The 25,254-nt window shown below is 60.4% G+C and overlaps 1 protein-coding gene across 1 annotated transcript in view; it reads left to right on the forward strand.

The window, feature by feature from the left end:
- CDH4 (cadherin 4) overlaps positions 1 to 25,254 on the forward strand; it is a 281,683-nt gene that overhangs the window by 252,808 nt on the left and 3,621 nt on the right. Inside the window, exons 8-15 of the mRNA XM_036420047.2 lie at positions 4,284 to 4,421; positions 15,142 to 15,327; positions 18,193 to 18,446; positions 18,954 to 19,096; positions 22,064 to 22,297; positions 23,420 to 23,653; positions 24,017 to 24,156; positions 24,745 to 24,909. Of these exons, the coding sequence (XP_036275940.1) occupies positions 4,284 to 4,421; positions 15,142 to 15,327; positions 18,193 to 18,446; positions 18,954 to 19,096; positions 22,064 to 22,297; positions 23,420 to 23,653; positions 24,017 to 24,156; positions 24,745 to 24,909 (1,494 nt within the window). The remainder of the gene's footprint in view (positions 1 to 4,283; positions 4,422 to 15,141; positions 15,328 to 18,192; positions 18,447 to 18,953; positions 19,097 to 22,063; positions 22,298 to 23,419; positions 23,654 to 24,016; positions 24,157 to 24,744; positions 24,910 to 25,254) is intronic.

The raw sequence follows: 25,254 nt of genomic DNA on the forward strand, positions 1-25,254 counted from the left end.
TGCCCGCCCCCGAGCTCACAGTGCTTGCGCCCGAGACCCTCCCGGAGCCCTGACAGGAGGAAGCGGCCTCGATTGCAACACAAGCCAGGGCTCAGCCGGAAACCAGAATCCCAGAATCCCAGGCCCCCGGCTCCTGAGGGATGGAGGGAAGTGAGGCCACAAAGAGCTCTGGGCTGGGGTCTGGAAGGTTCTCCAGTGGCGGCCAGCCCTCAGACCTCAGCGCCCCCAAGGCGAGCCCTGCGCGGCCCTGCGCCGGCCTGGCTGACCGGCCCTCGCTCCCTGTGAGGATGGAGGGGCTCTGCAGCGGGACCTCCGAGGCCGGGGCAGGGCAGGGTGCCTCTGGTCCTGCCAGACCCTGCGCTGAGGGGTGGGCTGGTGGCAAACAAGCCAGAGCTGCCCCCGCCCTCACCCCGCAGGCTCGCCCTCGCCCCAGGCTCGCTCACGCGGCTGCAGGGGAAGGATGACCAGCACATGAGTCTGAGACGCTGAGGCCAAGGCCTGCAGGACTTTTTAATACAGGCTTCAAACCCCCAACCTGAATGGAGCTGGGACGAGTATGGCAGAGGTGGCCGTGTCCAGAGAAGCCAGGACGCCCACCTTCCCTGGCATGGCCCGGGTCCCGCCTGTGAGCACCTCTCCTGGAGGGTTTGGTGGAAGAGAACGGTGATCACCACTGAGTCTGCAAAGCACTTTCAAACCAAGAGCCACACGTGGAGGAGCCTGTGTCTGCCCCCCCCCCCCCGCCCGCCCTCTCAGGAGGGGCTGGGGCACCGCGTTCTGCAGGGGGTGGGGCTGCCTGCATTTCCCCTGCTGCTGCATTGCTAGCTGCCCCACTCAGGCCAGCAAAGACCCCCACCCAACTGTCAAAAGCCAGACCTGCGCGCCCTCCAGTGGCAGTCAGCTGCACTCACAGGCATACCCACCAAGATACACGTGGCTGCATGCGCCCTCCGAGACGTGTTTCTCTGCGGTGTCTCCAGGCAGTGGCCTGGATGGTCCATGGGGAGGTTGTGACTTCTTCCTCTCTCCTCTGGGCTAAATCCCTCCTTTGCTGCCGGCCTCTGCCCTTGTTTTCCCTTCTAGCAGCAGCTGGTCCTGAGGGCAAGGCAGGGTGAGGTTCGAGGGCTTCCTCCCTCCCACCAAGCGGTGAGGAGGCAGAGCCGGGCAGTGGTCACGGGCCACGCCTCGCCCGGCAGGACCTTGCAGCCTTGCTGATAGTGACAGGCAGCCCTCCGAGGTGGCATCTGGTACGAAAGGGCAGCTGCCTCCTGCTCCGAAGCTGCCACATCCTGCAGCTGAGTCTCCCAGCCGGTCCTGGGAGGGAGACTCAGATTTGTAACGAACGAGAGAAACTCAGGTGAGAAATTGAAGAGTTTCAAAGTGAGGCTGCCTGTGGCTTTGTCGGAGAATCTGATTTCCTTCTGCACGTTTCCTTGGGGAGGGGCTGGAGTAACTGAGGCCCCATCCGTGGGGTCGTTGGCGGCTGTGGGTTAGATACAGATGAGGGGCGGCTCCTGGGCAGGACTCTGGGCCCCTCTCCAAGGGCATGTGGGACTGGGGTTCGGACTCTGTCTGCCAGCCTCCCCACTAGCCAGTCCCTGTTCCCAGCCTGTCCCTGCAGCAGGCTCTAAGCCGCGGTTTGCTGCTCTGTTGACTGACGAGTTTGTCTCAGCAAAAGGGAATGTCTGTTGTGAAGCGGCTAAAGGTCAGTTCCCGGGGAGGAGTATGGACTCAATTGTTTGATCAGACCTCACAGCTGTGTTGGCAACGTGGGCCCCATAACCAAGACCAGAGAGCAGTGGCTGCATCGGCTCCCGATGGCAATGAGGGGTCACACCAGGCGCCCTGCTCACCGCTTCGGGGGCTGCTGTGACCACCAGTGGAGTCAGCTGGGCACGCGGCCCTGCCCCATCTCAGACTGCAGCACAGAGGCCAGCGAGGGCGGGCTCGTCTGGCTGCCATGGCGCTGGGCTGGTGGGCCTGGTTTCTGCATCTTGGCCACAGCCCCTCCCCCATGCCCCACACTGTGGTGAGCCTTGGAGGAGCCTGGCTTTGTGCTGAGGACCGGCTCCCTGGCCCCTGCCTCCTTGGTGATGAGGGGGATGGGGCCAGTTAGCACCCCGGCCCAGCACCATCCCTGGCTTTGCAGGCTATGTGACCTCTGTCTCAGCCACTCAGCTCAGCTGTTTTCATTGCACAAACAGCCACAGATGATGCCTAAATGAATGGGCAAGGCTGTGCACCAATAAAACTTTATTTCTACAAATCAGCAGCCGTTGCCCCATTGAACACACACGGGATCCTGTGACTCGTCTCAAAGCCCCTCGGTGCCTCCCCACTGCCCACAAGTGCCCAGACACAGAGGTTGTGGGCTGGCCCACTCCTCAGTATCTCTGTCTCATCGCAGTCATGGGACATTCAGGGCACGTTCACGGGCACCTACCGGGTGATTGATAGGCGCCACATCTGACCCAGGGGACGTGGAGCTTGGTTTGGTGCTCAGACAACAACCAAATGACGGCATGACACTGTGAAGTCTGAACTGTGCCGCGCCCTGCTGGGCCTGGCTGGGAGCGGCAGGAGAATTCCTGAGAACGGGGTTTGAGCAAAGATCTGAAAGAACAGTTGGCATCACCTAGGGGAGGATAGGCATTCCCCAGAGGGCAGAGCACGTGCGAAGGCAGGAGGGTTCGCGTTAAGGAGTCGAGGGCGGCTGTCCGGGAGGGGTGGGGGCCTGGTTCAGAGGAGGCCGGAGAGGCAGTCAGCAACCAGGCACACAGCCTGGGGCTGCGGGAAGGACATGGGTGTGAGCCAGTGAGCACTGCTGCATAAAGACATCTCAAAACTCAGCAACCAACAACGGCCATGGGCTCCTATTTCCTCAGCTCTCGGTTCCACAGATTGTCCATTTGGACTGGGCTCTTCTGGAAAACTCAGGCCTTGGTTGGGCTCATCCAGGCATCTGTCATAGCTTCCAGGAAGGAGGGAGAAAGGGACAGAGAGATGAAGGGACAGAATGATGGAAGGATGGATAATGGATGGATGGGTGGATGGTTGGATGGGTGGGTGGGTGGGGGGTGGATGGGTGGATGGGTGGGTGGGTGGATGGGTGGATGGTGGATGAATGGGTGAGTGGAAAGATAAGTGGATGGGTGGATGGGTGGATGGGTGGGTGGGTGGGTGGGTGGATGATGGATGGATGGGTGAATGAAAGATAAGTGGATGGGTGGATGGTGGGTAGATGGGTGGGTTGATGGATTGATGAGCAAAAAGGTAAGTGGATGGATGGATAGAGGAGAGGAGAGGAGGGATGCATGGATGGAAAGAGAGATAGTCTGGAGAGCACCTGCTCTTTATAATTAGTTCTTATGGAGCCAGTTTCTGGAACCTGAGCCCACTTTCCTGAATAGGATGGCGGGCGCCAGCCTGTTTCCTTAGCCTCTCAGAGGAGCAGGGCTTGAGAGAGTTTATCACTTGGCAGACATTTCACAAGGGCCCTTTCTGCCGTGGGCTCCCGAATCCCTCCTCCCCTAATGGCGCCAGTGAGAGTGGGGTGTGGTCCCCACAGAGAGCTGCCACCATGCTCATCCTCACCTGTCGCATCAGAAGCTCCTGTGACACTGGCTCAGAACGGGGGCGTGGAAAAGGCTACTTCTGCCGGCTTGGGGTGCCTGCACCGTGGCCTCGGCGAGGGCCAGGCGGGCGAGGCCACGGAGCCTGCTGGAATTCATGCTTCCCCTCGAGTTTCGCTGCCTGTTAAAGCTCACTCCTCATGCACCTGAATGCTCGGCGCTCCTTCGGACTCTGTTCAGACAGTGCGCTTGTATCTGCGATCTGCAAAGAGCGGAGAGGGCTTGTCTCTTGTTTGAACTTCTGACCTGCAGCTGAGCTGCGCGCTGAAAATGCTGCAGGCACGCGGTCCTTCCCGACACGTCTGGAGTGTCGCTCTGCAAACTGCCGTCCCTGGCTTTGCAAACCCAGTGCAGTGCCGTGCTCCTGCCCCTCAGTCTTGGCACCAATTATCATCTGTACTTGCAACAGCCAGAGCCACCGAGATGGGGTGTGGCCGGGCTCTCGCTGCTCGCTTTCCCACGGAGAGCGTCCCTCCTCCCGGCCTTGCTCTGAGCTTGGGGACAGCCATGGGGCCAGGGTGCCTCGTGCTGGCCTGAGGCCCGGCCGCAGGCAGCTCCGCCCGGGGAGCATTCTCCTTCGGTGAGAAGCATAAGCAGCCTGTAAACTAAAACCCAACTAAGCCCTGTTCTTCCCCAACTCGTTCTTTCTAGAAAGTTCAGCAGTACACAGTCATTGTGCAGGCCACAGACATGGAGGGAAACCTCAACTACGGCCTCTCGAACACCGCCACGGCCATCATCGCGGTGACGGACGTGAACGACAACCCGCCAGAATTCACCGCCAGCACGGTGAGTGCCTGGTGGCCCCTGGCCCGGGCCGTGCCAGGCAGTTCGCTGGCCTTTGGCACTTCTCCTGTCCTTGCTCTGCGGGTAGGAGGAGACAACAGCGGGCGGGTGGAGAGGGGCGGGGGGCAGAGGCCCTGGGCAGGGGAGGCTGGCACAGGGTGACACCTCTGGGCTCTCCACCAGGGCTGCCTGCTGGGGGAGGCTTGCATTCCAGTCTGGCACCGCAACAGCCCCTGTGGAGCGAGGGGCAGCACTGGAGAGGTTCCCACAGAGCGACAGGGCCTCTGTCTGAATGCAGAAGAGCTGACCGTGGTGCTCGGGCCCTGGCGAGGGGCTGTCTCACTGCTCCAGGAGCATGTGTGTGGCTCCGGGAGCATGCGTGTGGCTCCGGGAGCATGCGTGTGGCTCCGGGAGCACGTGTGTGGCTCCAGGAGCACGCGTGTGGCCGTGTGCGGAGCACCTGCCGGCTGCCAGGCAGGGCCTGGGCATAGACAGGGCAGGCCTCTGCAGGAGGGACGGGGTGTATGGACAAACTGCCCCGTGCCTCCTCCCCGTCAGGCACAGCTGGTGGCTGTGACCAGCCCGCACCAGGCTGGCCTTGTGGCTGAGCCCCCTGGCGGGCATGTATGCATTCCCTCACTCCCAGAATGTCCTGGACGTCCCTCTGGGTCTAGAGCCGGCAAGTCCCAGAAACAAACCGCGTGCCTGTGGGGGCATCCGAGGGTGGGGCTGAGGAGTCACTGCCACAACTGCGAGGCTCCTGACCCATGGAACCCTCGGGGCTCACTCTGCTGGCACATGGAGCCCCTCTGTGCCACACGGAGGTCTTGGGACCGGCCTCTGCTCCCTCCTTACCAACCACCACCTCCCTCAGGACCCTCAGGTCCTTGTCAAGCAGCACTGCATTCCCACAGGGGTGCTGTCATGGTGGGGACAGGCACCCACCCCTCAGGTGCTGGCCTAGCAGGGTGGCAGTTTCGGGGGCTGGGACGGGCAGAGGGGAGGGTCACCAGGGCTCGTTCCCAGGTCTCAGGTCACCTTCTCGGAGCTGCCCTCTCCTGGGGCCGTGGAGGGCAGAGAGCATGAGGTATGAGGGCGACAACAGCAGCAATAGTGGCCACAGCACAGCCACGCTGTCAGCTTTCTCGCCAGCACTGGTCAGGTTGGTCTCTGATCCCCACCAACCCACAGGAGTCAGGATCCAGTTATGGGGATGATGATGAGGCTCAGAGAGACTAAGTCACCTGCCAAAGCCACACAGCCTGTAAGGGGGCAGCTGGGAAAGGACCCCAGAAGCTGTGCTCTCATTGAGCAGGTCAGAGAGGGTGGGGAAGAGGGGCAGGAAAGTGGGGGGCAGAGAGGAGACCCCTTCTTCTGGTGGGTCAGCCAACTTGCCCTGAAGACATCTCATAGGACAGAGCCACCCCCCCTCCCCCGGCCCATGAGCCTCCCCACGGCTCATGAACATCCCCTCGTCCTGCTGCCCATGCCCTGCACCCTGTCATCCCCACATTCCTCCTCAAATCAGAGTCCCAAGATCCCACATCCCAGCATCGGGGAGTCCCAGGCTCTGGACCCCACTGGACCAAGTGGGCAAGGGCGTTCCTGGGTGGTAGCTCCGTGGCCTCGGCCAAGGTAGCACAGCGCCACCTGGTGGTCATAGAGCAGATAGCCACACAGAGGGCTTAGCCAGGCCCCTGCCCCCTGGTGAGGGAGGCATGGCTTCCCTTTTGGCAATGAGAGGACACGCCCAGGGCCAGCGTCCTGGGGAGCTGAGACATGGGGAGGAGCTTCCTAGTGGCCACGAGAGAATAACGGCACCCCAGGACCACATCCTGGCCTCGCCCACACCTGGCCCTCTTCCTTCCACTGCACTGCCTTTTGTGATGGTGATGGACAGCCCACGATGCTCAGGTTCCATCTGCTCAGGGCTTCAGACAATCCAGGGCAGGTGCCCAGGTGCCAGGACACCACTTCCAGGGACACAGTCTTGTCCTGGTGCCAGCCTGGCCCATGGGTCAGGGTGTGGCTCCCCTAGGAAACAGCCTCAGGACGGCTGTGGTCACCACGGAGACAGGGCAGAAAGCAGCCAAGCCAGTTGTCTCTGATGTGAGTCAAGGCTGGCTTCCGGGCACAAGGCTCCGTGGTGACTGAGAGCTCGGGCTCAGCCCGCCTGCTGGCTGGTCTCAGCTCCCCAGTGGGCTGGGTGCAGAGCACCCAGGAGATGCCGAAGGGAGATCCCCAGGGAGTCAGATTTTGGCAGGCGACCTGAGATACCCTACCTGCTCCCAGTTTTGGTCCAAGCCTCAGTGTCCCCATTCACAATGGGGTTTTTGTATCAATGTGCCAGGAAGGAGTTTGCAGCCAGCCAGGACTCACAGGTGATCCCACGACTCAGGGCTGCAGGCTAGATGGGGAGCCAGACCAGAGCCCTTCCTACCCTCTGGCTCCAATCGGCTGATTCCATCTTCTACGTCCAAGTCAGTTGGCTGTTACTCCAGCGGAGCCAGAGCCAGCAGTCCCACCGACTCCAGGGGCCTCTGGCCTCTGCTCCGAGTCTGACGGGGTGGTGTTCATGGCCCTGAGGTCTGATGGTGACATCCACAGGCCTGGGTCAGTTGTCAGCAGTGTGTGCGCCTATGCAGACACAGCAGCACCTCCGCCATCCCCCCAGCATGCAGCCTCATGTCCGCTGCAGAGGGCTCGGCTGCTGTACTAGACCGTTAGCCGGTGGACTCACACAGAGCACAACCTTCCTTTCCATCCCTCATCTTCCATCGGAACAGCGAACGCTCTGGGTCCTATGGCCATCATCTGGCATCTCAATTCTTGGGATTGGGTGGCCTGTGGCATGTAAACCTTGGGGTGGGTGACAGGCAAGCTCCAACCCTGGTTTCTCCACACCCTGGGGTGGGCGGGACTGAGAACTGGCCACACCCCACGCAGCAAGGGACCTCAGTCAGGAACAATCAGCAGAAGCCGAGGAGACACAGGGGTCTCGCAGGATCTGACTCCTGTTAAATGTTAATTAAACCTGATCTTCGCTTCACCTGCTCTGCCCGTACACTCTGCCCGGCTGCCCCTGCCAGCCTACGTCCTGCCAGGCGCCTCTGCACCAGCACTCTCTCAGGGGAGCCGGGGTCCCCGCAGGACCAACGCCCCCAGGACCCCCGTTCGCCTCATCCTGGGTCCTGGAGTGAAGCTTAGAGTCCAGCATCCTGGCCCCTGGCACGGCTGTCCGCCAGGCGGCTCCACTTCCCTCAGGCGTGGACGGCCACTTCCTGGGTCGGGCTCCTGAACCCCAGCCAGGACCTCGGAGCTGCGTGCGGAGGTGGGGCTCGGGTGGGGCTTTATGTACTCCGCTTCTCATGGGTGGGGGGGACACCGTCCCTGCCTGCACACAGGGGCTCCCTAAGTAGTAAGTGGTTCTTGTTGCCGTATGTTAATAACCATCACTGTCAACATGATCCTTCAGCCTCAAAGAAAAGGCTGCTTGGCACTGTGGGCCGGTCTGTGTGAGATCAGGACCCTGCCTTCCTGGAACAAGCCCGCTCGAGGGCCCAGCGGCTGGCGGGGTCTCCACGCCATGTTTTGAGCTAAGCGGCCAGGCAGGGACGGGAGCACATTCCTGGGCTGCCCATTTGTTCTCCTGCAGCCCCACCAGGTGGACGGGGCTCACAGAGGGGCCCAGTCAGCACGGCCACCTCTGCTGGCACCGTGTCCCATAAGATGGAGGAGGGAGGACAGTGCCCAGGGTCCCTCCAGAAAAGAGCCATGGTCCCCCCCCCAATCTGGCTCTGGTTCCGAGCTCAGAAGCCAGCAAAAATCAGCACTGTTTCCCTGGACAGAAAGCTGCAAACACCATAACACCCCAAAGAGCAGCTGGCCTTCATCCCTGCAGAAGCCACCATGGAATGCAGGGACAGTGCTGGTGTGTCCTCAGCCGGCCTGTAGGGACCCCTCGCAGGCACCTGCAGCCCCTCCGGTTCCTCCACCAGATCCTGGCAGGACCTGCTTCCAGGGCCGCGGTCTGGGCTCTGGTCCTGCCTGCCGTTTCCGGGTCTCTGGCCGGGTGAACTAGTTAGATGTCCTCCTCAACCCAGGGCCCAGGGTCTGGGGTGGGGAGCGAGTGTCCGGTGTCCCTCAGACTCATTAGGACCAGCAATGCTGCCGAGCACTCAGGCAGAAGCAGAGCACCATCTTGGGGCCACGTAGTTTGCGGGATAGAGATGCCGAGGGCCCGAGAGGTCTGTGAGAGGGCAGGCATCACTCTCAGGCTTCTTGCCTGGCTGCATAAGTTTCCTGCATCCTGGCTGGGCTTCCTGCTCTCACCCAAATCCTGCTCTGCTAACGTTAGAAATAAGCAAGCCCCTAAATTCAGGGGTCCTGGGAGAACACAAAACACACTCGGGAGCCAGGCAGCAGGCGAATGTCTTTACTCCTGCAGGAGGGTGCCATGTGGTCTGGAGGCACCTGCACACCTCGCAGGCGGTCTGCTCAGGATTTATAATCCAGACACACGTGACCTGTCCCTCACTCATGATTGGAGCTCAGGTGCACAGTCTTCCGAGATTGGCTAATTCAAAGGGAGGGGTGGGCCTTTGCCATTTCAAGATGGCGGCCCCCAGGGAGCTATAAGCCCTGTGGCCAACATGGTGGCTGCCAAGTCACACAGTCCAAAATGGCGGCTGTCTAAACTGTTCTTTGACAGAAAAGATGACTTGTTTCTTCTCACAATTCCCCCCTTTTCTTTACTTAAACTCTTTTCTTCAATCTCGGCTGACACCCTTGACTCTCCTGCTCCGCAGTGTCCAGGAGGAGACTACTTTGCTGTTTGGTCGCCGCGGTTCCAATTAGCCTTTGGGTAAGACGCCCACACATGGGGTGACGTGACACCCCATCACTGTAGCCCCTGATCGAAGGGATGAGGTGGACACCATCGCTCCTTCCACTTTCCAACCGTGGCTCCAGTGAATCGGAGAAGGGGCCTGGGTCCCAGGCTCCAGCTCACGCGTCACTGAAGCTGCCAGAGCCTTAGGCTCATGACCGTCCGTGTGCTTGTTGTCAGGGACGAATGTGCAGCGCTGGCCCCAACGTTACACATGTTCCTCCTCCTTCTGCCAGACCGTATCCGCGGCTGGCCTGTGCTCCCAGGCCACTGCTGCTGGCATCAGGCAGCTCACTGTCCCTTTAGCTGCGTCTGAGCCTCGTTAACAAGCCTTTGCTGGTTCTAGTGACTATAACTAATCCACCACATTCTTGTTCACAGTGGCCACCAGCACAGGACACACTCAAACCCTGGGCGATCTTAGACTCCTTGGCACCCCTCCGGGAACCCCAATGGGATCTGTGTGTATGGGATCAAAGGGGCCCCGGACTCTCTCTCCTCTTCCTAGTCTGTCTGTCCATTGAAGAAGGTTTACGATGTGCCAAAGGAGAAGGGAGAGCCAATTGTATCAGAGCACACGGTCCACTCCATTCGCTGGGCAAGGCACCAGCACGGGGTACGACAGAGCAGCACGCTGGGCTTCTGGGGATACTCGGCCATCTACACATCCGGATACATTTCTCAAACTCCGAGCACTGTGCCCCACCTTGGGAGGCAGGAGGCATAGTTTACGTTGGAGGATGGGGCTGTGTCATTTGGGGGTGGGGGTTCTAGCTCTTTACCTCTGTTGGATGGAACAACAGGGCGAGAGTCTTACAGGAAGCGTTTCCCCAGGCGGTTCCCTCCTGGTACAAGGCAAGCACACATCCCATCCCGGGACTGTCTGCGGTCCATCCGAATGGGAATGGGCGCTTGGCCTCTAGCCTTCCTGCTGCACAAGCGTGGAGTCCCTTTTATTCAGGGCGCGTACAGAAATTTAATCATTTCCACCCAGGCATTCATCCCCTTATATCCTACTTCTCTTTGCATGGTGGTGGCAGCGGCCTAGGGATCTGTCCTGTGACATCTACTCCTAAATCTAGTCCTAGCCACTCTTTGGACCTAAAGGCTGAAATATCCAAGTCATTCAAGTTATCTATAACCGATAACGTCACTGGGTGAGCATGATCCGGCCGTACACATTTCCCCAGCCCACATTGTAAGCCCCTGCAATTTGCCAGATGCCTAAAGCAAAGAGCCCAGTACATGATGGTTATTAAGGCAGCTCAGAGTTCTTAGCATCACCGTCAAGGGGACATGTCCTGGTGTGGCTGTTCAAGTTGAGTGTGTCTGCCCTTAACCCGTGTGTGATGGGTCCAACCTCGCTCTGCAGTCCGAACAGCAGCCTCTGTGGTAAGACAGGTAAGGGCCTTCCCAGGAGGGTTCCAGCTTGCCTCCCTTCCATGTCTTGATTAGAACAAACATAGTCTTCCGTTCGATGGCGATGAACTGGAAACTCCAGAGGGCCTTGGGTCAGGAGGCCTTCTGACCTGAGAGAGACTGAAGTAGAAGAGAGACCAGCACACAGTTCTTAAGAAATTGGTCCCTAGTTTCCAGTGCATTCCAGGGCCTATTGGAACCACCTACAGCCAACTCCAGGTAAAAAACTTTTCTTAAAATTCAAACCCTAGGAAGGTTGTCAAACTTGATTTTATCAAAAGATTATATATTAAAGTATATTAGGTAGGAACATAGGCCAGCAAACTTCAGTTCCTATGATTTAAAGAAGGTCTTCTTATTAAATACCTGATTAATATAATTATCCTATATAATAAAAGGGTAATATGCAAATTGGCCATAATGGCCGAAGACCAGGAACAACTGGTCGCTATGACATGCACTGACCACCAGGGGGCAGATGCTCAACGCAGGAGCTGCCCCCTGGTGGTCAGTGCAGCCACAAGCTGGGCTGACAGTTGCAAGCCCAGCAGTGGTGGTGGGAGCCTCTCTCGCCTCCATGGTAACACTGAGACAAGCAGGTGGGCAGGGGAGCACTAAAGAGCACTAAGGATGTCCAACTGTCAGACATCCCTGAGGGATCCTGGGCTGCCAGAGGAAGGTCTGACTGCCAGCTTAGGCCCACTCCCTGGGGGATCAGGCCTAGGCTGGCATGTGGACACCCCCGAGGGGTCCTGGACTGCAAGAGGAGGGGTGCAGGCCGGGCTGAGGGACTGCCCCCCTCCCAAGTGCATGAATTTGCATGCACTGGGCCTCTATTGATAGTTTTACTGGAAAAGAACTGACCAAAATAAGGCTTATTAACTTCATTTGTCCTTGGGTGTGAACAGCAAGCACACTAACTGGATTTCTCCCTTCAGTCTTCCTGAGAACTTGGGCATAAGCTATTTACCCTCTGTTTAGGGAGGCAAAATGCAAATCATCGTATTTATCATTGTGTAGGGAAGACAGAGTTTTCTAGATGGCTGCAAACTGCTGTTTAAATATCTGTTTCCCTGCTCTGTCCTGACTTACTGGCCTGTATCATTTAACAAATTTCTTTTTAACATTAATTTTTTATAAACTTCTTATAATTTTCACGGACATTCTTAAAACTTTCAAAAACATTTTTACATTTTCCAGAAATAACCACCTTTAGAAACCACCTTCTTTTTCCTTCAAAATGCATAACCATGCCTCAGTCCTCCCATTAAGTATTTCTACAACTTGTACAGACCTTTTTCTTTTCTTTTTTTTAATGTATTAGAATTCTTCACTCTTAGAAACTGTAATTTTTCAATGATTACCAAAATGTAAACAGTCAGAATTCTTAGATTAACATTTATGAACATACTTTGAATGCACTTTTCCTTTCAAAAAAATATACCTTCAACCAAGTACGAGAGACCTTCTGAAATAAAAAATAAGATCAGGCAAAATAAACTTGTCTAGCAGTTAATGTTTCAGTTTTTGTGTTTTGTTTTTAATATTTAGATGTTTACCATTTAACCCAGCAATGCTCCAAAGCCTTTAAGTTAATTAAGAAAATTATTATAGGAGCAGGCTTGGACTTAAACTGCTACATTCTTCCTTAGAGATATATCATCCAAGGTTAGTGGTGCCGATTCTGTCTCTGGTCCTCTGGGCCAGCCCTTCTCTAGGCCACTTTCTTGAGAGGTCAGGCCAACTGTTGGTGACAGAATGCCAAGGGTCTTGCTTGGGCCCTTCCTGCATGGCTGGCTGACTCAATCCCAGGCTTGTAGTCAGCCCAGGGGTAATGGCTGTCCCTCCTCACCAAGGCCACCACAACTTGGCAGCGAGGCGCACCTCCTTAGGAGAGGGGTCCATTTTCCCTGTGGCGACAGACGGTATCCGCGACACGACCCCAAATTGTTAGAAATAAGGCAAACCCCCCAAGTCAGGGGTCCTGGTAGAATACAAAATGTACTCGGGAGCCAGGCAGTGAGGCGAATATCTTTACTTCTACGTAGAAGGGTGTGCACATGGTCTGGAAGCGCTCACACCAAGCAGGCTGTCTGCTCGGGATTTATAACCCCTGATGCACGTGTCCTGTCCCGCTCTTGATTGGAGCTCAGGTGCACAGCCTTTCCCGATTGGCTAATTCAAAGAGCTGGTCTTTGTTGTTTCAAGATGGCGGCCCCCAGGGGAGCTGCAAGCCGTGTGGCCAATATGGCAGCTGCCAAGTCACGCAGTCCAACATGGCAGCTGTCTAAGCTCTTTGACAGAAAAGATGACTTGTTTATCCTCACACCCCCAATGTCGGAAGGAGTCAGACTTGGGGACACGCAGCTCTGTCCCTGTCATGGAACCACAGGCCCAGGACCCCCAGCGACGGAAACCAGCTTCAGAGCCTCATGGGGCCCAGTGCTGCTCAAAACCGATCTGAGGCAGAGGCTCTCGGTGGCTCCAGCTGAGAAGGAAGCCGCCACAGGTGTGAGCGGCCATGAAGCCCCAGGGCCTGGGGCGGCAGGCGCAGGGGCTCTGCCCGGGGCCACCGGGCGCAGGGATCTCGGCTCCTGTCCCCGGTGCTGGATGGTGCTGCCAACTGCAACCTATTATACCACCGAATAAGCCTTAAAAATGCCTGGTCATGCCAAAACCGGTTTGGCTCAGTGGATAGAGAAACGGCCTGCGGACTGAAAGTTTGATTCTGGTCAAGGGCATGAACCTTGGTTGCAGGTACATCCCCAGAAGGGGGTGTGCAAGAGGCAACTGATTGATGTTTCTCTCTCATCAATGTTTCCAGCTTTCTATCCCTCTCTCTTCCTCTCTGTAAAAAAATCAATAAAATATATAAAATAAAATAAAAATGCCCGAACGGTGGGGCCTGAGCAGCTGGCTGCCAGACACGCTCCCCGGGGCTCACCGATCAGCCCTGGAGCTCCCAGAGGCCCAGGCCTGGAGCCAGGGGCACAGGGCAGCTTTTCTTTGACATAAAGTGGCAGCTTGTCTGTTCCAGAGTATGAGCAAGGCGGTCACCTCACTGTAAGCCAGGCATTCTGCCACAGGGGAGGGGTCACCAAGTGCCTCTGGACAGTAACCCCTTATCAGACATATGAGAGGCGAATATCTCTCATTCTGTGGCTGTCTTTTTGTTTTGTTGAAGATTTCCTTTGCTGTGCACAAACTTTTTAGTTCGATGTAGTCGCATTTGTTTATTTTTTTTTTCTTGTGTTTCCCTTGCCTGAGGAGATATATCAGAAAAATTATTGCTAATAATTTTATCTGGGCCCCTCCCTTCCCCTCCTGTGACCCCAACAATGACCAGAGCCTCTGAGAGAGGCAGCCCTGGCACCATGCTCAGCACTTGGGACTGACACTCTGGGCCCCTCCCTGTATGACACCCAGGGTTTCAGCCTCTCTCGCTGCAGTCAGGAGGGGTATGGGTAGAGTTACCCTAAGGAAGCAGTGAGACCACACATGGGCAGAGGCTGGCATGACCCCCAGCAGGCACGTCAGAGGGCACCCAGTGGTCATTGTTGGGGCTTCACTGCTGGGATAAACCAGCAATCCCTGGGTATTTGTACAAACTCCGTCTCTAGGTTTTGTGGCTCAGAAGCACACTCCACGGTGACAGGACTGGCCACACAATTTGCAGGGCCTGGTGCAAAATAAGAATGCGGGCCCCTTGTCCACCCACTACCACAATTTCAAGGCAGTGACAGTGGACGTGAAGCTGGACTTGGGGCCCTTCTGAGCTAGGCCACAGCAGCACCGGCGACAGGCCCAAAGCCAGCCTGAGCAGTGACGCTCGGCAGGTGGAAGGGACCAGGGTGTCTATGGCCACCCAACACCCACATGCGCTTGCGCGCGCGCGCGCGCGCTTTCTCTGCATGTAGCTACCCTACCACATGGACCACACACACTGATAGGAATGGCTTGCAGCCCTCACTGTGCTGTGACAGGTCAAAGGGTTGGGTCACCCGCTTGTCTCCAGCACAGACCCCGAGCCCAGGACTGTGTCAGGACCACCAACAGGGCAGAATCAATGTTCTCCTCTGGAGCCGCCATCCACTGCCCTGTCCCCGTCCTGCAAGCACACCCTGGTTCCCATGTGTCCCTGGCTCTTGCATCTCTCCTCTGTTGACATGGGAACAGCCTGAGGGGGACTAGGAGAGAGGCATGGCATGCACTCGTGTGTTTGTGTGTGTGTGCATGCAGGTAAGGGTGTGATATGTGCAGACGTGTGTGTCCAGCCTTACTGGGCCACCCTGGAGGCACCACCAAGAACGTGGGAGGACCCCACCCACAGGAATCTCAGGTCTGAGCCGCGGCAAAGACTCTCCCGACCCCTCTGGGCTTCTGACGATTCTGACTTCCCTTCTCCCCGCTTTGCAGTATGCAGGGGAAGTCCCCGAAAACCGGGTGGAGACCGTGGTCGCAAACCTCACGGTGATGGACCGAGATCAGCCCAGATCACCAAACTGGAATGCTGTCTACCGCATCATCAGCGGGGACCCCTCAGGGCACTTCACCGTCCGCACGGACCCCGTCACCAACGAGGGCCTGGTCACCGTGGTGAAGGTGGGTGCGCACCTCGCCTCCCGCCAGGCACGCTGGCCGTGCCCCAGGACAGTTCCACAGAAATGACATTCACCCCAACATCCAAGAACAAAGGATTTACCCAACCCACTGCTGGCCGAGGCCGCCTTCATGAGGACCTGGTCATGTGACCTCCAGGGACTTGGCAGACTGACCCCCCCCCCCCCACACACACACACACTCACACCCCTCCGAGTTACTCTCCCAGCCCCTCCCTGAAGGCTCGTTCTTTAATCTGTTAGCAGTGAACTCCCTCGACCCTGGGGGTGGCTTCCCCGCACTCCTGCTCCCGGGGCAGGACTTGTTCTGCTGCCGCCTGAACATTCCCCTGCTTTTTGGAGCAAGTTAGGCCGATCCTTTCCCTTTCCCATGCTGTCTCTGTCTGGGCTTAGGTACCAAAATTACAGTCTGCAGAAGTGTGCTGGGTGGGCAGGGTTTGGTTGCACAGGACAGCAGGAGGCCCGGGGGTGAACTCCTGTATCTGACACTATTGGTCAAAATTCACAAGTGAATCTTGGTGAATGCAAATTTTTTTAATGTTTTTATTGATTTTAGAGATAGAGGAAGGGAGAGGGAGAGAGAGAAGCATCCATGTGAGACAGAAATATTGATCAGCTGCCTACTACATGCCCCCCACAAGGGACCAAGCCCTCAACCCAGCCATGTGCCTTGACCTGGAGTTGAACCGGTGACCTTTTGGTGCAGGGGACGCTGCCCAACCAGAGCTGTGTGCACATTTAAAATAAGTTTGGAGCACCGAGCCGAGAGTGCACACAGCCCCACTGTCAGTGTCAGGGTCAGAGCTCAGCAGTGGGCACCACGCTTGCCCATTTCTCTTTCGTCTTTGGCTTTATTTCCTACGGGGCTGGCCTCAGAGGTTTGCACTTAAAGTGTGTGTGAGGTGGGACGTTTCATCTTGGCATTTCAAGTTGGGTTTGCGTTCTTCGATGGGGACCCCGTCCTTTCAGACACCTGCCTTCTGAGGGGCCAGGAGGGCGGTGTGACAGGGACATGGAAGTGCGGGGACAGCAGGGACCCAGCCCACAGGGAAGGAGACGTGTTCGTGGGTCCCAAGCTGGGTCTTCATTCTCCGCCCCGGCCCCGGCCGGCCCCCTCTGTGCCTGTTTCCTCGTGGATACGGGAGGCTTTGTGGGGAGCACGCCCAGGCCAAACCAACACTAAAACAGACCCTGGATGGGAAGGCCGGGCCAGCAGGCCACGGAGCAAGAGGCCCACTGTGGCTCCCGTTCACCAGCAGCTCAGCCTTCCGGGCAGCTCCCGGGCGAGGCCGGGCAGAGCGCCCGCAGCCGTGCCCCCTGGTGCCGCTGCGTCTCGTCCCGCCCCGGGGGAGGAGGGTCCTGTGGGCAGGCGACCAGGAGTGACGCCGGCCGGCCGGCGAGGGTGTGCGGCCACGGCGCTTACCGTCCTCTGCCCGGAGCGGCGTCCCGAAGGGAAACAACAGCAATAACAACGCACGGCACCCCCGGCCAGCCCCCAGGCACCCCCGGCCAGCCCCCCGGCACCCCCTGTCCAGCCCCCCGGCACCCCCCGTCCAGCCCCATGGCACCCCCTCCTCCCCGTCCAGCCCCCCGGCACCCCCCATCCAGCCCCCCGGCAACCCCCGTCCAGCCCCACGGCACCCCCCGTCCAGCCCCACAGCACCCCGGTCCAGCCCGCCGGCACCCCCGTCCAGCCCCCGGTACCCCCCGTCCAGCCCCCCGGCACCCCCCGTCCAGCCCCCCGGCACCCCCCGTCCAGCCCCCCGGCACCCCCGTCCAGCCCCCGGCACCCCCGTCCAGCCCCCCGGCACCCCCCGTCCAGCCCCCCGGCACCCCCCGTCCAGCCCCCCGGCACCCCCGTCCAGCCCCCCGGCACCCCCCCTGTCCAGCCCCACGGCAACTCCGTCCAGCCCCCGGCACCCCCGTCCAGCCCAACGGCACCCCCGTTCAGCCCCCCGGCACCCCCCGTCCAGCCCCACGGCACCCCCTGTCCTGCCCCACGGCACCCCCCGTCCAGCCCCACGGCACCCCCTCCTCCTGCCCCACGGCACCCCCCGTCCAGCCCCACGGCACCCCCTCCTCCTGCCCCACGGCACCCCCCATCCAGCCCCACGGCACCCCTGTCCAGCCCCCCGGCACCTCCGTCCAGCCCCCCGGCACCCCCGTCCAGCCCCAAGGCACCACCCGTTCAGCCCCCCGGCACCCCCGTCCAGCCCCAAGGCACCCCCGTCCAGCCCCCCGGCACCCCCGTCCAGCCCCAAGGCACCCCCGTCCAGCCCCCCGGCACCCCCGTCCAGCCCCAAGGCACCCCCCGTCCAGCCCCCCGGCACCCCTCCTCCAGCCCCCCGGCACCCCTCCTCCTGCCCCACGGCACCCCCCGTCCAGCCCACAGCACCCCCTCCTCCTGCCCCACAGCACCCCCCGTCCAGCCCCACGGCACCCCCGTCCAGCCCCACGGCACCCCCGTCCAGTCCCCCGGCACCCCCGTCCAGCCCCAAGGCACCCCCGTCCAGCCCCCCGGCACCCCCGTCCAGCCCCAAGGCACCCCCCGTCCAGCCTCCCGGCACCCCCCGTCGAGCCCCCCGGCACCTCCGTCCAGCCCCCCGGCACCCCCCGTCCAGCCCCCCGGCACCCCCCCGTCCAGCCCCACGGCACCCCCGTCCAGCCCCCCGGCACCCCTCCTCCAGCCCCACCGCACCCCCTCCTCCTGCCCCACGGCACCGCCCGTCCAGCCCCACGGGCACCCCCTCTTCCAGCCCCACAGCACCCCCTCCTCCAGCCCCACAGCACCCCCTCCTCCAGCCCCACGGGCACCTTGCCGCTCACACGCTGTCTTCTCTCCTCTCAGGCCGTGGACTACGAGCTGAACAGAGCGTTCATGCTGACCGTGATGGTGTCCAACCAGGCGCCTCTGGCCAGTGGGATCCAGATGTCCTTCCAGTCCACCGCGGGGGTGACCATCTCGGTCATGGACGTCAACGAGGCCCCCTACTTCCCCTCCAACCACAAGCTCCTCCGCCTGGAGGAGGGCGCGCCCCTGGGCACCGTGCTCACCACGTTCCCGGCCGTGGACCCCGACCGCTTCATGCAGCAGGCCGTGAGGTGGGTCCGGGGACGCGCACCCCTCGGGCCCTCGGGCCAGGCTCCCCACACAGCCCCACTTTCCAGGAGGGAGCCGGAATGCCCCGGGAAACCGAGCACAGAGTCCCCCTCCAAGGGGCCCAGGCAGCCCAGACAGCGTCTGTCCAGCGGGCGCCACGGGCCCAGTCCCGAGGACGGGCACCGCACGGGCGATGCCACAGCCACGCGTTGTCCTGACTCACACACAGTGACCGGAATCGGCTGGGCCTGCCCCTGGCCTCTCTCCTCTCTGTGCCTCAGTTTCTCCACCTGGGAATGAGGATGATGCGCGTGTCTGCCCCGGGGTCCTTGTGAGGACGTGGCACCCGCCCACCTTGGTGGCCCTGAGTCGCTGTTGTCACCGTCCCCGTGGGAGGACCCTGCGGGGCTGGAAGCCACCTGGTGCCCAAAGACTGGGCTGGCGGCCCGCAGGCCGGGGCTCGGGACAGACCGTGCCCCGGTGCTCGCTGCCCCCCTCTCCCCCCGCAGGTACTCGAAGCTGTCAGACCCGGCCAGCTGGCTGCGCATGAACGCCACCAACGGGCAGGTCACCACGGCGGCCGTCCTGGACCGCGAGTCCCTCTACACCAGAAACAACGTCTACGAAGCCACCTTCCTGGCGGCTGACAGCGGTGCGGTGTCCCCCGCCGTGGGCCCTGGCAGGGGGGGCTGAGGGAGGCCCGCGGCACCACAGGGGAGGCTGCAGGGGGCGGCATGGTGCCTGTGCACAGCTGCCAGGCCCCGTCCCTCAGGGCCCCGCCAGTCATCCCGGCGTGCCTTCAGAGCTCCGCCATGCTGCCTGCAGGACCCTCATGCCGGCACCAGGAGGAGGGGCGGGGAGGAGCCAGGGATGGGGAGTCAGGCCGGGTTTGTCCCCGCCCTGTGATGGCTGAACTGCTTCTCAGCTTCCCCTGTCCACTAAGGCACATGCATGCTTCAGCCGAGCAGGCTGGCCTAGGACCCCGGGGGCTCCAGCCAGCACAGCTGCTGCTGTGACTGCTCCCTGACCCTGCTGTCAGTGGACAGGCAGACGCCCTCCAGCACCGCTGGCATTCCAGGGGCAGCTGCGTAGTAATGACAGCAACCGCAACCATTAGGCTGAGGCAGGCTCCGGTCCGCCCTGAGAGCTGGTCCCTCTGCCACGCCCGTCTGTGGGAGCTGCCGCCCTCACGGCCACGTTCTGGAAGCGGGAGCAGGCAGGCAAGGACTCGCACTCAGCTCACGAGGGCCAGATCTCAGTCCTGAAGCCAGGCCTGGCTGCCAGGGATGCTGAGAAAAGTAGCCTCCAACCAGGCAGGGGTGACCCCAGATAAAAGTGAAGGCCCAGTGCTTTTTATGAAGGAAGAAAGGGGACATGGTGCTGAGGGACACTCGGCAGTCTGCCCAGGGAGACGGGTGAGAAACAAGTTGACCAGGGCATTTCAGGAACTGGAAGAAAACAGAACAGGGCTCTGAGGAGCTGACTGCGGGGCCACACGGACTGCGGGGCCAGAGGGACAGCCAGGGAAATGTGCGGAGGGGAGGCCCGGAGCAGGCCGCACACCGGTTCTAGGCACAGCAAGCAGCGGGAGTTCGCAGGCTCGCTCCGCAGCCCATGAGAGCCGCCTCCTGGCATCACCCGCAGCCCCCTCCTGCCTCTTCTCCAGCAGCTCGGGCACCAGGGTCAGATTAGACGTGACTGTCGGTGACTCCGTGGCCACAGTGCCAGTGGGACCTGCCTGTGCCGCCCCCGGCCCTGCTCACACAGCTCCCGGGGCAGTCCGAGCCGTGGGGCCGGATTCATCGTGACCTTTCGGGAAGACTGAGGAGACGTGCTCTAGGATATATTTTCTACGCTCCATCGTCTCAGCCAAAAACGTGGTTGTTGGTGTCGGGGTCAGGAGCTGTCACAAGGCATAGCCGCTGTCAGAAACTGTTGCCACCCCCTGCAGTTCTGGAGGGCAGAGGGCACCTGCACCCCCCGTCCCATCAGCCTGGGCCACCGTCCCATCAGCCTTCGCCCACCGTCCCATCAGCCCGCGCCCCCCCCCCCCATCCCATCAGCCTGACCCACCGTCCCATCAGCCTGGGTCACCGTCCCATCAGCCTCCACCCACCATCCCATCAGCCTGACCCACCGTCCCATCAGCCTGACCCCCGTCCCATCAGCCTGACCCACCGTCCCATCAGCCCGACCCACCGTCCCATCAGCCTGACCCACCGTCCCATCATCCTGGGCCACCGTCCCATCAGCCTGGGCCACCGTCCCATCAGCCTGGGCCACCGTCCCATCAGCCTGACCCACCGTCCCATCAGCCTGACCCATTGTCCCATCAGCCTGACCCACCGTCCCATCATCCTGGGCCACCGTCCCATCATCCTGGGCCACCGTCCCATCAGCCTGGGCCACCGTCCCATCAGCCTGACCCACCGTCCCATCATCCTGGGCCACAGTCCCATCAGCCTGACCCACCGTCCCATCAGCCTGCGTCCACCGGCCCATCAGCCTGGGCCAAAGTGTGGGGGGCACAAGGGATGGGGCGACCCCACGGAACTCTGGGCCTCAGAGCACCTGTTATCACATGGAGGCCAGCAGAAGCAGAATAAACACTAGAGAGGGGCCTGCTGGGCAGAGGGGCCTGCTGGGCAGAGGGGCCTGCTGGGCAGAGGCCCTTAATCCCAAATTCGTCTTGCCAGCTCCCTTTCCCAGAGACGCAGTTCCTAAGGCTCTCCATCTTATATAATAAGAGCCAAATATGCTAAGTGTCCTGTCGTCTGGTCAGCTATTCAACCAATCAAAGCATAATATGCTAATGATATGCTAAGGTTGCTCAACGGCTCACTAATATATGTGCACTAACCACCAGGGGGCAGGTGCTTCAACTGGTAGGTTAGCTTGCTACTGGGGTCCAGCTGATCAGGACTGAGCAAGACAGGCCGGACATGCCCCGGAGCCCTCCCACAGTCCCTCTCCGGCTGGCCAACCTCCCACATCCCTCCCCAGCCCCGATCATACACTGGTGGCGTCCCTTGGCCTGGCCTGAGCCCTCTTGCAATCTGGGACCTTTCGGGAAGGAGCTGTCACAAGGCATAGCCGCTGTCAGAAACTGTTGCCACCCCCTGCAGTTCTGGAGGGCAGAGGGCACCTGCACCAACAACCAGGGGATGTCGGAGAGCCAGTTTCAGCCTGATCCCGAGGACAGGCCGAGGGACCCCACTGGTGCACGAATTCATGCACTGGGCCTCTGGTTTGGATATAAGAGTCCGAGCGTGGGGTGCCTGGCCACAGGGAGCCCCGCTGTGGAGGAGGGGCAGGGCAACCTGGAAAACTGGGGAAGGGGTCCTGAGTGTGGTTGTGAGCTCTGTGGGCACTGTCCCTGCAGCTGTGCTCTGCGGGAGCTGTGGGTGCGTGTGTGTGCGTGTGTGTGTGTGTGTGTGTGTGTGCTCGCGTGGGGGGGGGGGCATGTGCTCCCGTGGCTCTGCTTCTGTCTGTGCATATGTCGTGTGCAGTTAAGTGGGTGCTGTGCAGCTTTGGGCCATCCTGGGTGGGGCCGTGGTATGCCCTCTGGTCCTGGAGTATCAGCAATGATCCCTCCTGGTCACCCGTGTCTGTGCCACAGGGATCCCACCGGCCAGTGGCACCGGGACCCTCCAGATCTACCTCATCGATATCAACGATAACGCCCCTGAGCTGCTCCCCAAGGAGGCGCAGATCTGCGAGAAGCCCGGCCTGGCCACCATCAACATCACGGCGGCCGACGCCGACATCGACCCCAATGTCGGTCCCTACGTCTTCGAGCTGCCCTTCGTGCCCGCCGCCGTGCGGAGGAACTGGACCATCTCCCGCCTGAACGGTGAGCTCCCGGCGCCGGGGAGCCAGGCTGGGTCTGGGTGCAGCCCCAGGGGCCCTTCGCCCGGGAAGAGTGGGCACAGGGAGGGAGCTGGCCCCACAGGCGGTACTAGCCCGTCGTAAGAGACCCTCGGGGCCGGGCCCCGCGGTGCTCCAGTGCTCAGCCCCGCCCGTCCCAGGCTCTCACCGTTTCACCGATCCCAGCGCCAACATCCTTGCAGCTGACCACCGGCCCATACATGTCCCGGGAGTGGGCTCCTGAGAAGGTTCCGAAATTCTGACCCTGCTAGCGCGGTGCGATGCGTCCAGAGAGGTGACGCAAGTTCCAGTTTCTCTAGGCGTGCAGGAGAGCGTTCCCCAAGCCTCACCAGCACTGAGTGTCACTGAAAGTCACTTTCCCGATCTCAGCCCCAATCCTGTTCCCATGGACCCCTGAACCACTGGAGGACTCTCCCGTGTATGTCCTGGCATTTGTTTCCTCTGTGGACTGTCCGCCTCGTGCCGCCTAGGGCCTCTGAGGCTTTCGCTTACGCTGATTGGGTCAAACTCTCCACAGTCAGGAGGTGGCTCCTCATCCCACGTGTTCAGTGTCTTTTCTTGAATTGACGTCTTTCACCTTCGTAGTAAGATGCGGTGTGTGTGTACGTGTGAGTGCTTGTACATGATTACACCTGTGTGCACTCATGCGTGTGTATACCTGTGTGTGCATTGTGTGCTTTTACATGAGTATACCTGTGTATGTGTGTGCTTGCATGTGAGTATAACTGTGTATGTATGTGGTTGCATGTGTGAATGCATGAGTATTGTGCATTGTGTGCTTATATAATACATGTGTGTGCATATGCATGTGTATGCCTGTATGTGTTATACATGTATATACCTCTGTGTGTGCTTGTACATGAGTATACTTGTGTGTGTGTACCTGAGTACACCTGTGTATGTATATGTGTGTGCCTATACATGCGTATTCTCGTGTGTGTGTGTGTGTGTGTGTGTGTGCACGCACGCGCGCGCACGCCACACAGACAGAGCTTCATGCTGCCAGACTCAGTCTTCCCCCCAGAAGCTGTGCTCGGGAAGGAGGACCAGTGTTCACTAACAAAGCGATGCTGTTGCTTTGTGCCAGGTGACTACGCCCAGCTCAGCCTGCGCATCCTGTACCTGGAGGCGGGCGTGTACGACGTCCCCATCATTGTCACAGACTCGGGGAACCCCCCGCTGTCCAACACATCCGTCATCAAAGTCAAGGTGTGCCCTTGTGACGAGAATGGCGACTGCACCACCCTTGGCGCGGTGGTGGCAGCTGGCCTGGGCACGGGTGCCATCGTGGCCATCCTCGTCTGCATCGTCATCCTGCTGAGTGAGTATGGCCGAGCACACAGGTGCACACGCCCAGGAAGTCCAGGAGCAGGCAGAGCCCAGTTGGCCCTGCAGCCATATCTCCCCCTCTCCCACCTCCAGGGACCTCTCAGAGCACCCGCTGAACCGGTCCATGTCACCACAGACACACTCATGAGCATGCATGCATCCCAGCACGTTCACATGGGCTGTCCATGTGCACAGGTGTGTACATGGCTGTGCGTGCATGCACATGCATACGTGCCCACCCATATCCATCCTAGTGTACACGCATGCATAACACGCTCACACAGGTGCACTCAGCACATGGTGCATGCCTGCACATGCACACACAGCCCTGCTCATGGCGCCCCAAACTCCACAGCCATGGTGCTGCTGTTCGTCGTGTGGATGAAGCGGCGGGAGAAGGAGCGCCACACGAAGCAGCTTCTCATCGACCCGGAGGACGACGTGCGGGACAACATCCTCAAGTACGACGAGGAAGGCGGCGGCGAGGAGGACCAGGTGAGGCCGCGCGCCTGTCACAGCGGGAGACGCCATGTCCGGTGAGGACAGCAGAACTCTCCGCCAGCTGGCCCTCTGCCCGAGTTTCCATGCACCTGCACCGCCTCCTCCCTGAGGGGACCTGCCTCAGCTCAGGGTGCCCTCACCCTGCTCCCTGACCCCAGGGGCTGGGAGGGACAGACCTGTGTGCCAGGGCTGTGGGGTGACAGGAGAGTGTGCCTGGGCGGGGATTCCAGGGCTGCCTGGTTGGACCCTGTGCTCACCACAGCCACTGCGGGAGACAGGGCAAGTCCTCACCCCACTGAAGCTTCCTGTCCCGCCCAGAGCAGGGGTGACCGCAGCCCTGGCTCCGTGCGTTCTGAGGAGCGAAGCTGAAATACGTGAGGGAGTCGAGCAGCACGGGCAGCGGGTCCCAGGGGAGGCAGCCAGGGGCACAGGCCCCACGTGCCTTCAGGACAGTCAGCATCTGGGTGGAGAGGAGGTGGCGTTGTGGGAAGGCACCGGGGAGGGAATAGGACAGTGGATTTCTCTGGCGCCCTGTCTGCTGCCCCGCCCGCGCCTCCCCCTGATTCCTCTCGGCCCGCCCAGGACTATGACCTCAGCCAGCTGCAGCAGCCAGAGGCCACCGAGCATGTGCTGAGCACGGCAGCCGGGGTGCGGCGGGTGGACGAGCGGCCGGTGGGCACCGAGCCCCTGTACCCAGTCAGGCCTGTGGTGCCCCACCCAGGGGACATCGGAGACTTCATCACCGAGGTGGGTGCCCAGGCTGTGGGGAGGGCCCCGAGCAGGCCCCTCCTAAAGGTAAAACCTATTAACACATACAACCAACAGCGGTGCCCCTGCCCTGGGCCCTGGAGTGTGGAGAGAAGGCCGAGCCCACTCGCAGCACCGGGAGAGGAGCCTACTCCCTCCCTCCATTCCCAGCGCATTTGCAGGGGGCCGGCCGCACTCACACCCCCGGGATCTGACTTGGAGAGAAGGTATGAGAACGTGGGCTCAGAAAAAGCAGAGACGGTGCGGAACAGCCCAGCACTGGCCGCGACCCGGCAGAGAGGCTCCCACACCTGACCGAAGTCACCTCGGCGCAGGCAGCTCCCC

The sequence above is a fragment of the Pipistrellus kuhlii genome, unplaced genomic scaffold, assembly GCF_014108245.1.
Source record: "Pipistrellus kuhlii isolate mPipKuh1 unplaced genomic scaffold, mPipKuh1.p scaffold_m20_p_60, whole genome shotgun sequence".
NCBI lineage: Eukaryota > Metazoa > Chordata > Mammalia > Chiroptera > Vespertilionidae > Pipistrellus > Pipistrellus kuhlii.